The 14,829-nt window shown below is 40.7% G+C and overlaps 1 protein-coding gene and 1 long non-coding RNA gene across 5 annotated transcripts in view; one reads left to right on the plus strand and one right to left on the minus strand.

The window, feature by feature from the left end:
* Positions 1–2,309: 2,309 nt before the first annotated feature.
* LOC123935853 lies at positions 2,310–8,188 on the minus strand. 2 transcript variants are annotated; one of them, XR_006817031.1, is made up of 3 exons: positions 7,860–8,188; positions 7,140–7,261; positions 2,310–2,481 (listed from the first exon to the last, which is right to left on the minus strand). It is a non-coding gene; the product is annotated as an uncharacterized LOC123935853 (long non-coding RNA). The 2 variants fall into 2 exon arrangements; XR_006817030.1 differs by having other exon boundaries at positions 7,811–8,188.
* The window catches only part of PPA2 (inorganic pyrophosphatase 2), a 98,026-nt gene continuing 90,585 nt past the window's right edge, over positions 7,389–14,829 (plus strand). The window contains exon 1 of one of the 3 annotated variants that reach the window (XM_045996664.1): positions 7,389–7,823. In XM_045996664.1, the coding sequence (XP_045852620.1) occupies positions 7,554–7,823 (270 nt within the window). In that variant the 5' untranslated portion in view covers positions 7,389–7,553. The remainder of the gene's footprint in view (positions 7,824–14,829) is intronic. The other 2 variants (XM_045996675.1, XM_045996655.1) reach the window with 2 other exon arrangements.

Raw genomic sequence — 14,829 nt, forward strand, 5'->3', positions numbered from 1 at the left:
ATGCCCACAGGTGAACCTACTTCTTCCTGACATAAAATGATTAATGATTTTGCAGACAGCCTACATATATACCATTTTACGCCCACGCTAAAGCAACAGCAATTCAAGTTAAGAGCAAATGTTATATGCAGACAATGAATCATGGAACACTCCATCAAAAACTAATGATGTACTGTATGGTGACTAACATAACATAATTAAAAAATAAATAAATATATTTTTTAAAAGAACAAACATTACAAATACTAAAGGTAGTAATAACACTCTTATAGGCATTATTAGGAAGTTAAAATAAAACATGATTTTTATTAGATGATAAAGAAAAATAGTTAATAACAAAAAATTATATATTTTCATAGTTTAAATTACCATACTTGATATTGTTTCCTAAGTTTTTGAGATGTTCAGTCTCTTGGAGTCATTTTTATCTTGTAGAGCAGCTTTAGGTTCACAACAAAACTGAGAAGAAGGTACAGAGGCTTTTATCCTCTATCCCACACACGTGCACAGTATTCCCCACTATCAATAACCCTCATCAGAGTGGTGGTACTTTTATTACAATCAAACCCATATTGATGCATTATTGTCACCTAAATTCCTTAGTTTACATTGGTATTCATTCTTGGTCTTGATAATCTATGCATCTTGAGAAGTGGTTAATTGTTATGGAAATCCAAGTTCAGCTAGCTGCCTGTCGCTCAAAAAGACAATATTTAAGAGATGAGCTTTGGTCAGAAAGTAATATGGGCTTTATTCAAGACGCTGGCCACCTAGGCAGAAGGCAGGCTCTGTCCAATGGCCAACTCTGAATGAAGGTTCTGCCTGGCCCAGGCGGTTTTAAGGAATTTAGGGCACTTAGCATTTGTACAGACTCAATAGTACCAGCTACAGACATTATCTCAGCACTTGGAGGCTATGCCACAGGGTTTGATTTCTGCTTTGTGTTGTGCAGAAGGGCTCTATTCTTTCTAGGAAAGAATGCGTGATCTATAGATATACAAAGAAAGGTTAGTTAACCACGCAGGGTAAGGGCGCTTGCTAAGGCTGGAAGACTACTAGGTTCTAGGCTAGTAGGGCCAAATGACTTCATAGTGACATGTATCCATCATTATGGAATCATATAGGCCAGTTTCACTGCCCTAAAAATCCCCTGGGCTCTACTTGTTCATTTGTCCCCCCATTCCCAACCTCTGGCAACCACTGATCATCTTTTACTGTCTCTGTAGTTGTGGCTTTTCCAGGATTTATATATTTGGAATCATACAGTATATAGCCTTTTCAGATTAGCATCAATCACTTAGTAACATGCATTTAAAGTTTCTGCATATCTTTTCATGGCTCAGTAGCTCATTTCCTTTTTAGCACTGTCTGGGTGGACCACATTTATTATTATTATTATAATTATTATTATTAATTATTATTACTATTATTATTATTATTTTGGACCACAGTTTATTTACCCATTCATCTCTTGAAGGTGAATGGGTAAATAATCTTGGTTGCTTCCCAGTTTGGGCAATTACGAATAAAGCTGCTATAAACATCATGTGCAGGTTTTTGTGTGGACGTACGTTTTCAGTTCATTTTGATAAATACCAAGGAGCCACGACTATTGGGTTGCATGGTAAGAGTATGTTTTGTTTTCTAAAAAACTGCTCAACTGTCTTCTAAATTTGCTGTAGCACTTTCTGTTTGCATTAACAATTAATGGGAGTTCCTGTTGCTCCACATCTTGGAAGCATTTGGTGTTGTCAGTGTCTTGGATGTTAGCCATTCTGAGTGTAGTGATAGCTCATTGTCGTTTTAATTTGCATCTCTCCAATGACAAATGACATGTAGTATCTTTTCATACGCTAATTTACCATCTGTAGCTCTTCTATGGTTAGGTATCTCTTTGGAGCTCCTCCATGTTTTTTAGTTGGGTCATTTATTTTCGTGTTGTTGAGTTTTTAGAGTTCTTTCAGGATATTTTGGATACTGGTTCTTTATTAGATAGGAGTTTTGCAAAAATTTCCTACCTTAAGTTTCAACTAAAATTCCCTTTTAATACCATTTCAGTTGGTTTTTAGAGTTGAACTTATAACATATTTTTTCTTTCTAATACAAGTAACTTAATTTAAGTACTTCCTAAGTAACAGTTCATGTAATACTTTTACAACATTTTGAATAAAATTATATAGGTAGTAAAGAGGGGAGTTCTCAGTTAGAATTTCTCCTAACATATTTTCTATGCAAGAAGAGGAAAATGAAGATTAGAATTAAATTCAGCTGGAGAGAAAACAGAAACAAAAAAAGAATATTAGTGGCTAAATAAGATAGATATTTATTTCTCTTTCATGTAAAAGTTCCAAGGTATGCATTCTGGAGCTATTGGGCCCCTCTGGTCCACAAAGTCCTCTGGCGTGCAAGCTTCTTTCAGCTCAGAGCTCCATTCATCCAGCGGATGGCCCTTATCTTCATGGACAAGGTAGTATCCAAGTTCTAAGTAACAGAATGTAAGAAATGATGAAGAGGAAGAGGTAAAGGATGAGCTAACTGCCTCTCTCTCTTCCCCACCCCAGCTTTATTGAAATATAATTAATATTTAAGACTGTGTAAGTTTAAGGTGTACAGTGTGGTGACTTGATGCATGTAACATTGCAAAATCATTACCAAAATAATGTTATTAAATAGCTTTATCACCTGACATGATTATCTTTTTTGTATGTATTTGTGGTGAGAATATCTAAGATCTATTCTCTTAGCATGACTATAGTTACCATCGTGTACAGTACATCCCTAGAACTTACAACTGGAAACATGTACCTTTTGACCAACATCTCCCTATTTCTTCTAACTCTCAGTCCTGGGCAACTACTATTCTACTCTATTTCTATGAATTCAACTTTTCTTTCTTTCTTTTTTCTTTTTTTAAAATATTCCACATTCAAGTGAGATCATGCAGTATTTGTCTTTCTCTGTCTGACTTATTTCACTTAGCCTAATGCCCTCAAGTTCCCTCCATGTTGTCACAAATGGCGGGATTTCCTTCTTTCTCATGACAGAATAATATTCCATTGTGTGTATATGTACATATATTGTGTGTATATATACATACATGCATATATACACACCAGAGTTTCCTAGGGAATGTTCCTAGATGTCCCATTGGAGGACTTGAGTTACATGGTCACACCTATTGTAAGGGAAGCTGGAGAGTATAATTTTTATCTGGAGAAGTCAAAAATTCTTCTGCTAAAAAAAAAAAAAAATTCTTCTGCTGTAAATGAAGGGGAGGACTGATGTTGGGGGACAACTGACAGGCTCTGTTACCTATACATTTATTTAACTAAACTCTCACTGCTTTGTTCTTTCTTTTACCAATTTTAAAAATTAGGTTGTTTGTTTTCCTATTTTTCATTTTTAAGAGTTGTTTGTATAGTTTGGTAATAGTCCTTTATCAGATATATCTTTTGCAAATAGTTTCTCCCATCATCATCTTCTCTTATTCTCTTGAGGTATCATGGCTTTTATAAAAATAGCTATATAAAACCACAACAGCATTTAATATAATATATTTAGAGATCTAAAGTTCACAGACAAAAATCATTTTGTTTTGTTGCACTGTCATGATAAAACTTTGCTCCTCAGTGGAATAAAAGTCAATATTTAAGTGAGAAATGATCTGGAACTTTGACCTGTATTTAGAAGAAAAATGTGGATCACAAATAGAGGATGAATAGGAACTCTAGGTAACATTTAGAAATACTTTTGCAACATTTCTATGATAATATGACAGATGTTTTAAATGTTTGGTAACATGAAAATATTTTCAGCGTTGCCCTTTACATAAAGTGTTCAAAAGGCCAGTGAAATATTGTGTGTCCCTAAACAGATAACGTAGAAAGTGTTCAAAATTGTTTAAAATTCTCCTTTTATTAAATCCTACTATATTATATATATTATATTATATCCTACCCAGTCCCTGAAGTTAACCATTGGCTAGGAAGCATAAGCAATGGCAATTAGCAGATTTTAAAATTTGTTTATTTATCATGATATATAGGTAAGGATCACAATTAATTTTAGAGACATATGCTGCTTTTACAAAATATCACACATAAATGACTACTCCATGATTCCAAAATTCTTTCATTTTCTAGCAGGATAATCCAGCATTTCAGAAAACGACAACTCTATCCAAGTTAGATTTTATGTTACACTTACCAACGCTAAAAGCAGAAACAGAACTGGGATTCACTGATGACCTAATTTTTCTCTAGCTCCAACTCCTATCTCTACCACAGTTTCCTAGCTTTGGGAGAGGCTAGTTTTGTGCCACCTTTAACAAAAGACTTTGCTTTAGTCGTCAGCCTTCTCAGGGCTGGCCTTTGCTGCCTTTTCCACATATGCCCTTTCTAGAGAAGCCCATATTCAATTAGTGGGGCTATAAAGGCCCAGTGATTTTGGCCTTACACTGGACAACTCTAGCCCCTTAATGTCTAGAATATTCTGCTGGGTTTGGCCTTATTCTAAGAATCTATGGATCAAATAAAAAAATAAAAAAAAAGAATCTATAGATCTTTAGAAATTAGCCTATAACATTGTCTCAGCAGGGTTTATCTTGTTGAAACATCTGAACTTCAAAGGTTAAGAGAACAATTAAGCTTTTTTTTTCTACTTGTTGAAACAAAATTACATCCACATCCACTTTTGTGGATACATCCACAAAAGTAAATACCCCCTCCCCACACCTTTATGGGAGAGTGTGCCTTACAGTTTAGCCTAATCAAGCTTACACATTACAAAGCCACCACTGTTGACAAAAACATTTTAGGATCTGCAATCTAAATAGAGTCTAAGGAGTTACTGACAACATCTCCTACAGATCCTTCGGAAATTAGATGAGTCTCTTAGTTTTAACTGTCATGAAATGATTGGCAAAATTGAAAGAACCCTGGTGCCTAGCAGGGAAGAATGTGAACCTAGTTCAGAGTTGGAAGAGAAATATGTAGAATTCTCACAGAACTTTCCAAGGTAGTTGGACAATATAGAGGAAGAAAATGATGTTTGTGGCGGACTGCCAGTTGTCCTCCAGTATTCATTTCTTCTTCTTCTGTAGTAGTATGGCATCTAATTTCTATCTGGGCCTCTGTTAACCCAGAAAAACGGGCTGCCAGTTTATAGTTAGTTGTAGCCGGCACACTGTGCTGCTTGATACAATGTAAGTAAAAGTAGTGTTACAGTCTCTGAGATATGTTCTTAAGGGAAGGGCACACCCTTCTTTTATCTTTTCTTTCTTTCTTTCTTTCTTTTTTTCTTTCTAGGTGAAATGAAGGTGTGATGATTGGAGCCATTTTGAGCTATGAGGGGGATCTTAGTAATAGAAATTAAACACATTCAGACCAACAAGACAGAAATAACTTGTTTCTCTTACATGGGAGACCCTGTATCATCTACCTTCAGACATTTATGTCGATTAAAAATCCTGACCACCATATAGATATAAGTACTATTATCTCTATATAAAGTTATATGATGGATATAGAACCATCTTGGTGAAATTTCTGCTTGCAGATTTTTGTAAGTAAAGGTTTGTTTCAACCCATTTTTAAAAATCTTGTCTATCTTGTTAAAATTAAGAACCAGAGGATGTAATTTGTAGCTATGGAACAGAGAGAGAAACTAGTTTAGACTAGAATCAGATCCATAATCAGACTTAATTAATATAAATTAATATAATATTGGCAAAGATGTTTGTCTTATGCTATAAGAGCTAGGATTCTAAGTTAGAATTATCTTTTTCGTGAATTTACGTATTCATTGTGCATAGTAACTTAGAGCCTGATTTTTATTACAGTACTTTAAGAGATAATTTTAAAAAGGCCTTCTTTTTTTTCCACTTAGTTTTTGCAGAGTGTAAGTGCACCTTTTTTGCCTCTTTCTGTAAAATTGCTACTAGTTTTGTTTTCACTTTTGGATTGAATAACAGATACTGAAAGGCCCCCCAATAATGGGTCCGTGATTAAAGGAGCGAGACTGATACAAAGCGAAGGTCAAGCAAAGCTTTATTTCGCGCCAAGTATCAAGAATCAAACCGAACATTCGGGGCCGCGCCTCTTCAGAGAGGGCGACCTCTCTCTGCTTCACAGACTAGCTTTTTTTTTTTTTTTTTTTTTTTTATTTATTTGACAGAGAGAAATCACAACTAGGCAGAGAGGCAGGCAGAGAGGCAGGCAGAGAGAGAGGAGGAAGCAGGCTCCCTGCGGAGCAGAGAGCCCCATGCGGGGCTCGATCCCAGGACCCTGGGATCATGACCCGAGCTGAAGGCAGAGGCTTTAACCCACTGAGCCACCCAGGCGCCCCCACAGACTAGCTTTTAAGGGCAAAGGCCATGTGGTTGGGCCTGGCCATGCACAGGTGGCCGATGAAATTGTAACACACAGAGAAAGTGGCACTGTCATGTTAGGTCACACATTAAGTGACCAATTGAATTACAATTTACCCTAGTAGATATTTGAACCAGCCTATCACCTTGGTCAGAATTGGCGCCCAAAAGGTGCCCGAAGGGCGGGGCCCTTACTCCTTGGTAAGTAGGGTGACAGTATGCGCCCCCCACCCCCACTGGTTGGATGTCTCCACCTGGCCTGACCCACCCTTGTATCTGGGCTTTGTTACCTGGAGCTGGTTTCCGGGACTTATTTTTAAGTAAATCCCCTGGAGGAAGGGGGGGCAGGGACAGTTTAAGGGTTAAACAACAAGGTTATTTTTTAGGGGTACCTGGGTGGCTCAGTGGGTTAAGCCGCTGCCTTCGGCTCAGGTCATGATCTCAGGGTCCTGGGATCGAGCCCCACATCTGGCTCTCTGCTCAGCGGAGAGCCCGCTTCCCTTCCTCTCTCTCTGCTTGCCTCTCTTGTGATTTCTCTCTGTCAAATAAATAAAATCTTAAAAAAAAAACAAAACAAGGTTATTTTTTAACCTTAATGAAAGCCTCTTGCTAAATAGTCCTTAGAGAAAACATGACAGGTTCACAAACATATAGGTCTGGTACCAAGCGCCACTGTAGAAGTGAAAATGTAAGAAAAAGAAAGGATAAATCATCTCCAGTTGGGTTAAATAGGAAAGGCCTCACGGAAGAGATAACCATTTGAAGAAGTTACCTTTTTTTTGTCCTGTAAGTCAGGTCGAGGTCAAATCTTCACAAGAATGTCTGATCGTGTCTCATCATGTTTTTGTGTGTGCAATGCTTGCCTTCTACATTGGACGGGATCTAGAGCAGTTCCTGGCACAGAATAATCACTCAATTTTTATCATTATAATAAAAATATTATGACAGTAAATAGTGAGTGGATGAGTGAAGGAATAAATGCATATACGCATTAATAAGTGACTGTGAGCTCCTCAGGGGTGGTGGATGTTATCTTGCTCATCTTTGCCTCGCTCTGGACACAGCACACAGACTGCGCGCGTCACTGGCAATTTATTGGGCGCTATGTTTGCTCTGATCCAAGTCTGCAGGCCCTGCGGGGGAGTGGCGGGACGAGGGATCTAAATCCAAGCCCCGGGCGGGATGGATGGCTCCAGCCAGTAGGGGGCACCGGCGCGCGGCTGGGCCAGGATCCCCCAGCACCGCCCTGCACGGAGCCCGACTGCCGTCAACGCCATGCGCGCGCTGCTGCCGCTCCTGCGCACCAGCTGGGGCTGGCGCGCGGGATCCCCCGCCGCCGCCCGCTTGCCCCGGGGAAAGAGTGAAGGGCCTGGGCCGCACCGCGCCATGGCCCAGGCCTTCTACCGCACGGAAGAGCGCGGCCAGCTCTACTCCCCCGATTACCGCCTCTTCTTCAGTAAGTAGCTCGAGAGGCCCCCGGCGGGCGGCGCACCAGGGAAGGCTCGGGGTGGGGCCTGTGTGGTCCACACGGCCTCTTCCCTCCTCCCTTCGGGCTTGCGGTGGTGGCCGAGCAGTCCAGGCCACCTCCCCGCATGCAGGGGCCCGAGCCGAGCCACGGGAGCTGTCGGCGAGGGGGGCGGCGCCGTGGGGTCCCCAAACGCGGAACTCCCAGACGCAGGGTGGTGGGCGGCTGGTGGCGCCGCGCTGAGTCGCCCCGGGCGCGGCCAACCGCCTTCCCCCAGCGGCGGGCCCAGGCGCAGGGGCCCCTCGGTCACCCCGCTGCGGCCCGGAAGCCTTAGGCAAGGCCCGGCGGCAGTTCAGGGTTCCCGCAATTCAGTTGTGCAAGGAAGGGCAGAGTCCGCCAGCAGACAGGCCCTCTCGGTGGGCGTAACCACGCTCCTCCTAGTGAGGGCCTCCTGCAATTGGAAAGGCGGTCGGAACTTTGGAGATGTTAGGCCAGTGGGTCTTCTTTGGGGGTGGGGATGGGGTGGGGGAGACTCTGGCGAAGCATCTCCCAGAAGCACGATTTTATATTCACAAATTTACACTTCGAATGCGGTGCTCGACCAAGAGCCTAGTTGGCTCCCGGCCAGCCCTGTCTTCTCACAGTGAACAAGCCCCAGAGGGCAAGTGAGTTGCAGGGCCCTGAGCTGACCGGCTAAGTCAGAAAATGACCCAGGTCCCCGTTCTTTATTCTCATTTTTCTTTGCACCCACGTATGTCACTGTGGGGTGAAAATAGGGAGGTTGGTTGAGTTGCCTTCATGCATAATGACTTCCGAGCCCTGAGAGAGGTAGTACCTTTTTTCTGTAAAGTCGGCCTTGCCTTATAAGCCCATTTTTTAGGAACACTAGCTTTGGGGGCTTTCGGATCTGAGCTGGAATCCTGGATTTCTCAGCTCTTCGCTCCGTGACCCCGGATGAGTTTCTTTACCTGCCCTGCCTTTTGTTTTCTTATCTGTAAAACAGGGCTGTAAGAATTTCATGATAAAGTGTGTATAAAGTGATTAGTCAGAGCATCTACAATATAAATTATTAGAAATAGTACCTGTGATTATTGCTATCTGTAATTTATAAAATGTTTACACCATCTTACGTGAACTTAGGGTCGAAGAGTATTTTGGGAGAGAAAACTGAGTGTACTTTATGGATTATGATGCAACCGATATTAAAATATCTTCAAAATTGGTTGCTCTCCCCCCCTCCCCCATGCTACATATCCTTTCCCATCCTTGTTTCGTCAATCAAGACTCATCAGGTGGAGAGGAACCCTTAACAAGAACTCCCAAATTTCTGAGTGGCTTGTGTTCCAGAAGGTTATGTATGATGTGGTCATTTGGGGCACAGAGTGTTATGCAATGGCAGTTAGGTTTTTGAGTAGATAAAAGCTTGTCTAAATGCGGAACATGGTGAAAATATTCTAGATTTGCAATAAGTATGGTAATAATAGACCAAGAAAGTCAGTAAGTATTTACCAAGTGTGCTAGACACAGTTAGACATGGCACTGAGGAGATTTTAGTCACGGGTCCTGCTCTTCAGAGAGAGTCGTGATGTCAGTATAAATAATTAAGGAAAAATATAAAAACACTAAAAAATATTTTACTTGAATGTTGAAAGAAAAAAGTCTCGAGGAGCCTGGGTCATATGGGATAGTTGACAGAGCCTTGGCTTTTGAAATGGCGACTCCTAGGCCTTCACCCTGTGCCTTCCGTGAGCTTTCACTGTTATTTGGGCAGGTGATTCCTTCATTTCTTACAGGGTGTTTTTTTTTTTTTAGCTGTGAAACAACGCAGTTGACCTAGCAGTGATCTTCAGGGTCCTTTTTGGTGCTGATCTTCCTTGAAGGCACTGGATAAATATTAGATATTTTAACATTCTCTGTTGGGACAGGGTCTCTTTTAGGGCATTTCCAAGGCCGTATTGACTTTACACTGTGGTTTGTTTTTTTTTAGCTTCAGTGTATTCACCTCATGATTTTTCTGTAACTAGAATGCCAAAATGTTCACTGAGTTAGGGCAAATGATAGGAAGGAAGAGAAGAGGCAAGAACTGGAAGAGTGTGGTTTGGGGAAGGGGCCAGGTGGTGAGAAGCTTGAGTGGAAGGTATGTCAGGTTAAACAGTTCCTGGTCTAAAACGCCAGGTGGCATCCTTGGCCCAGGATGTTTCCTGCTTGCTGGCAAGGGTAGGGCAAAGTGAAAAGAAACCCCTTTAGGGTAAGGGAGGAAGTGGAAAACAGTGAACAAATTGCTTCTTATAAAGATGGTCTCAAATTAGGTATTTTGAGCGTTGATAGTGTCTGTATGAAGTACTAGTATGTAGTTGTACATAACTCCAAAGAAAAACACAAATGTAGCACTACTTGGCTGAAAAGTGTTATTCAGCGTTATTGCAGTGGAATCATTTCCCACATTTCCAAATATATTCCAGTTCTCTAAAATACTGCACTGGGAGGTAGACAATTTTTGAGCTTCATTTCTGTAAATGGTTTCTCCGTACTGCCATTCAGGAGAATCCGAATAAATGATAGGTTTAATACTTTTTTTTTTTTCCTTTTAATTAGCGCTGGACTTTGTAGAAACAGTACTGAAGTGAAATGGGATGATATAGGGGAAAGAGCATCCTGGCAGGAATCATCAGGTCTCCTTGGTACTAGCCCTGGCCTTTTATTAACTTTCTGTGTGCCCTTGACTGAGTCATTTAACTTACCTATATCTCAATTTTATTAAACCATGGAAAGAGGAAGATTGGACTAGATTGTCATTTTTCCAAACTGTGCTGAGTTGAACACAGACATCCATAGTTTATTATTAGGTTTTCTTTATACAGAGCACTTCATGGTTTAATAAATGAGCAGGATACTTCCCATTTTATCACCTTGGAGCGTCACAGTGTGCATATTAAAGATCTGGGAAATTCTGATAAAAAGTAACTTGTCATAAAGATTTGAACCCCAGAGCCCATATTTCTTAGAACATTTGTTAACATTTTAGTGACCCTAGGGGCACCTGGGTGGCTCAGTGGTTTAAGCCTCTGCCTTCGGCTCGGTCATGATCTCAGGGTCCTGGGATCAAGCCCCGCATCAGGCTCTCTGCTCAGTGGGGAGCCTGTTTCTCCCTCTCTCTCTGCCTGCCTCTCTGCCTACTTGTGACCTCTCTCTCTGTCAAATAAATAAATAAAATATTAAAAAAAAAAACAAATATTTTGGTGACCCTAGAGTTTCATGTAATTCAGTTGGGGAAGCGCTGGGTGAGGTGGTAACTGAAACTTCCAAAAGCAAGTGTGTCAGAGAAACAGTTTTAGACTAGTAACCAAAGCACTTAGATTGTAGGCCTAGTTGGACTATCTGGGGCATTGGTTGACATCCCTCAGCTCAATTTCTCCATCTGCAAAATATGGATAGTACTAATGATATTATCAAATTGCTTGTGACAGTCAGATGAGATCAGGTGTGTAAGATTATCAGTGTCTCACACATGACGCATGGTAAATATTTAATATTATCATTTCTTTTTTCCTTTTGACTTCAAGATGTAAGACCAAAATTCTTGTCATATTCTGTGAAGGGTGAAAATAACGGGAGAGAAGCAGATTCCCTGCTGAATGTGGAGCCCTAGGCAGGTCTCAGTCTCACAACCCTGCGATCATGACCTGTGCCAAAATTAACCTCAGCTGACTGAGCCAACCATGCATCCCCCAAGTCTTGGTTTTAATGGATATTGTCCTGCAGTTTTTTGAACTGTGAAATCATAATGAAGTTAGACTTGTTTATATGGGATCAAAGAGAGCACTGCATGTCAATATTCCTTTGATAGCCTGCAGGTCTTTGTTTGTTTTGTTAATAACTTGAAAATTCATGGAGTACCTGGGTGGCTCACTTTGTGGAGCCTCTGACTCGATATCATTGATACTGTTCAGGTCATAATCTCAGGGTCTTGAGATGGAGCCCTGGTTAAGATTGTCTCTGTCTCTCTGCCCTTCCCCCTGCTCCACTCTCTCACCAAAAAAAAAAAAAAAAAAAAAAAAAAAAATTAACATTTTCTCAAAGATGAGTAGAAGCTATGCTTTCCATAGTTTGGATTTTTTTTACTATGGGATAGGTTCACTTTGAGTCACTGTGCTGTAGGTAATTCATGTTGCTTTTATTTAGAATAAGAATGAATCATATAGTTCTTTAACAGTGAATTTGTTTTATCATTCATAGTATATGCTTAAGTTGAAATTACTATAGATTTTCGTTTTTTAAGCACATCATTTGAGGGGTAGGTGATGGAATCTGCCATTGATGTACCTTACATTTGGACTTAATAAAATTTCCTGTGAATAATCCACACAGTATGTGTTTGAGCCTTAAATATGTGAGTTCTTATAACCTTTTTTTTAAGTTGGTTTATATCATAGAATTAGAATTTTATAGAGAACATATAGAATATAATGGTTATTGTGTGAATATTGAGAAATTACTTGTATTTATTTGGTATTTGTCATTGCTAAACTTCCAGTAAGAATCTCTATACATGGTTTTTAGTAATAGTTTGTAATAGTATGATGGTACTTGGCATACGTGTGGCTATTTGGTGTATGCATATAGTATCAAATACAAGTTTTGTACTCCAATTTTATCACTTGCTAATACCATTAATAAACTTTCATCCTACTACAACTTGCTGTTATGAGAGAAAAACATAGGTAATTTACAAAATAGTAGAATAAAAATCTCATTTCAGTTTAGTCGAAGGGAAAGTTTTAACACTGTCTGACCATATGCAGTATATATTGATGGGCATGACAGAATTCTTAGTTTATTATTTTTGACAAAGCAAAATACTGAGACAAGATGGCAGTTGTCTGATCCTCCTCCTAGTGAATATCCTATTACAGTGATAATAAGTGAATAAAAAAGGATAATCCTAAAACAAAAAATAAGAAGGATCCATCAGAGCTGGAGATTTCAAAGTACATATAGAACATGAAAAACAGTTGGAGGTATGGTTATTGATGAAACAGCATGGAGGAAGTCCCAGTGTAAGTATATGTGCTGTGAGGGTCTGTGGAATAAGACGACAACAAACTCCGGTGCAGAACCCTGCAGTGGTTGTGCGGGGTTAATGTCCAGTAGGAGAGAGGGTGAGAGGGGGGTGTGGAGCTTACTGCAGGGGGTTGGTGTAAGTTTTATTATGGAATAGCACACAGATGTTTATCATGGAGGCTTGGGGCTTGTGGAATGGGCTGGTTTCTTCTACAGAAGTTGAAGACAGTGGAGGGTTGTAGAATGGCCCGCCCCCCAGTGTAATAGCCAACTTCTTACCCCTGTGTCTCCATGGGAAGCTGACTTTCATCAAGTCTTTCCTGTGTACACATCAGTCTTTCTAGTCTCTTATTAAATATCAACCAAACTGTCAAGGATCACCATCAGTCAGGCTTTCACTCCTGCTGCTGTTGCTGCTACTCTACCAAACTCATTGGTCAAAAGGTGACTTGCATGTGACAAATATAATGATCAATTTTAAGTTCTCATCTCATGTGAATTATCAACAGAACTTGTCATAGTCGATCACTTTGTCTTCCTTGAAACATTTTTTTTTCTTTTTGTCTCTGGGACAACACTTTTTTATTTTGATGGCTTCTCCAGCAGTCTCTTCTGCTGGTCTTTTGAAATGCTCTAGGGCTCAGTACTTGGCCCACATCTCTGTCTGTTCTCTCTCTAAGGCAGGGGTTGGCTAATGTTTTCTGTAAAGGGCCCCGATGGTAACTAGTAGGCTTTGCAGGCCATAGGGTCTCTGCCACAACTACATAACTCCACCTTTCTAGCATAGAAGCAACCAGAGAGAGTAAAATATGAATTTGGCTTTGCCTGAGGAAACTTTATTATTATTATTTTTTAAAGATTTTATTTATTTATTTGACAGAGAGAGAGATCACAAGTAGGCAGAGAGGCAGGCAGAGAGAGAGAGGAGGAAGCAGGCTCACCTGAGGAGCAGAGAGCCCGATGTGGGGCTCGATCCCAGGACCCTGAGATCATGACCTGAGCCGAAGGCAGCGGCTTAATCCACTGAGCCACCCAGGTGCCCCCCAAGGAAACTTTATTTACACAAGTAAAAACAGGCTGTGGGCCAAAGTTTGCTGACTGTAGCTATTGAGCTTCTCAGCCCCACAGTTTTAGATACCATCTATGCCTCCCAGATTTGCAACAGCCTGAATCTCTTCGTGAACTCAAGATTGACACATCCGGTAAACATACTCTGTCGTCTCCACCTAAATGTCTCAGAGACATCTCAATGTTACCACGTGTAGTACTCTGGATTCTGGATTCCTCTGCCTGCTCGGTTGTTTGTTTCTGTCCTCAAATCTGTAACCAGTAACTGAGCAATCATTCTTGGTGCCTTTCTTACTCTTAACCCCACTTCGGATTCAGTAGTTTCTCCCTTCAGCTGTGCTTTTGAAGTGTATCCAGAAGAGAGTTCCTTCTCTCCACTTCCCCCTTGCGACTTTATCCATCTTCCACCTGCCAATTGTAGTCGCCTTCCGATTCTTCCTCCTGCTGCCACCCTGGTCCTCCTCTAGTCTGCTTTCCATACAGAAGTCACCTTGATCCTTTTAACATGTAAGTCAGATCATGTCCAGGCTCTGCTCAAAACCCCAGTGACTTCATTTTGCTCAAAATCAATTTAAAATATTCACCCCAGTATACAAGGTTCTGTGTGACTAATATTGGACTTCCTCTCAGAATTCGTCACCTGCCACTCTTCCTTTTGATCAGTGTGTTCCAGCTGTCCTGGCCTCTTTGCAATGTTCCTCCCTAGATAATCTGCTTGACCTGCTTCCTCACTTTATTTAGGTCTGTGCTGAAGTATTACCTATCAGTGAGATCTTCCCTGTCCTTTCCATTTAAATTTTTATCTCTTCCCTTTTTCATTCCTTTCTTGCTCTCATTCTTTTGCTTTTTGATGCTTATTGTACCCAGT

The sequence above is a fragment of the Meles meles genome, chromosome 2 (assembly GCF_922984935.1).
Source record: "Meles meles chromosome 2, mMelMel3.1 paternal haplotype, whole genome shotgun sequence".
NCBI classification, from domain to species: Eukaryota; Metazoa; Chordata; class Mammalia; order Carnivora; family Mustelidae; genus Meles; species Meles meles.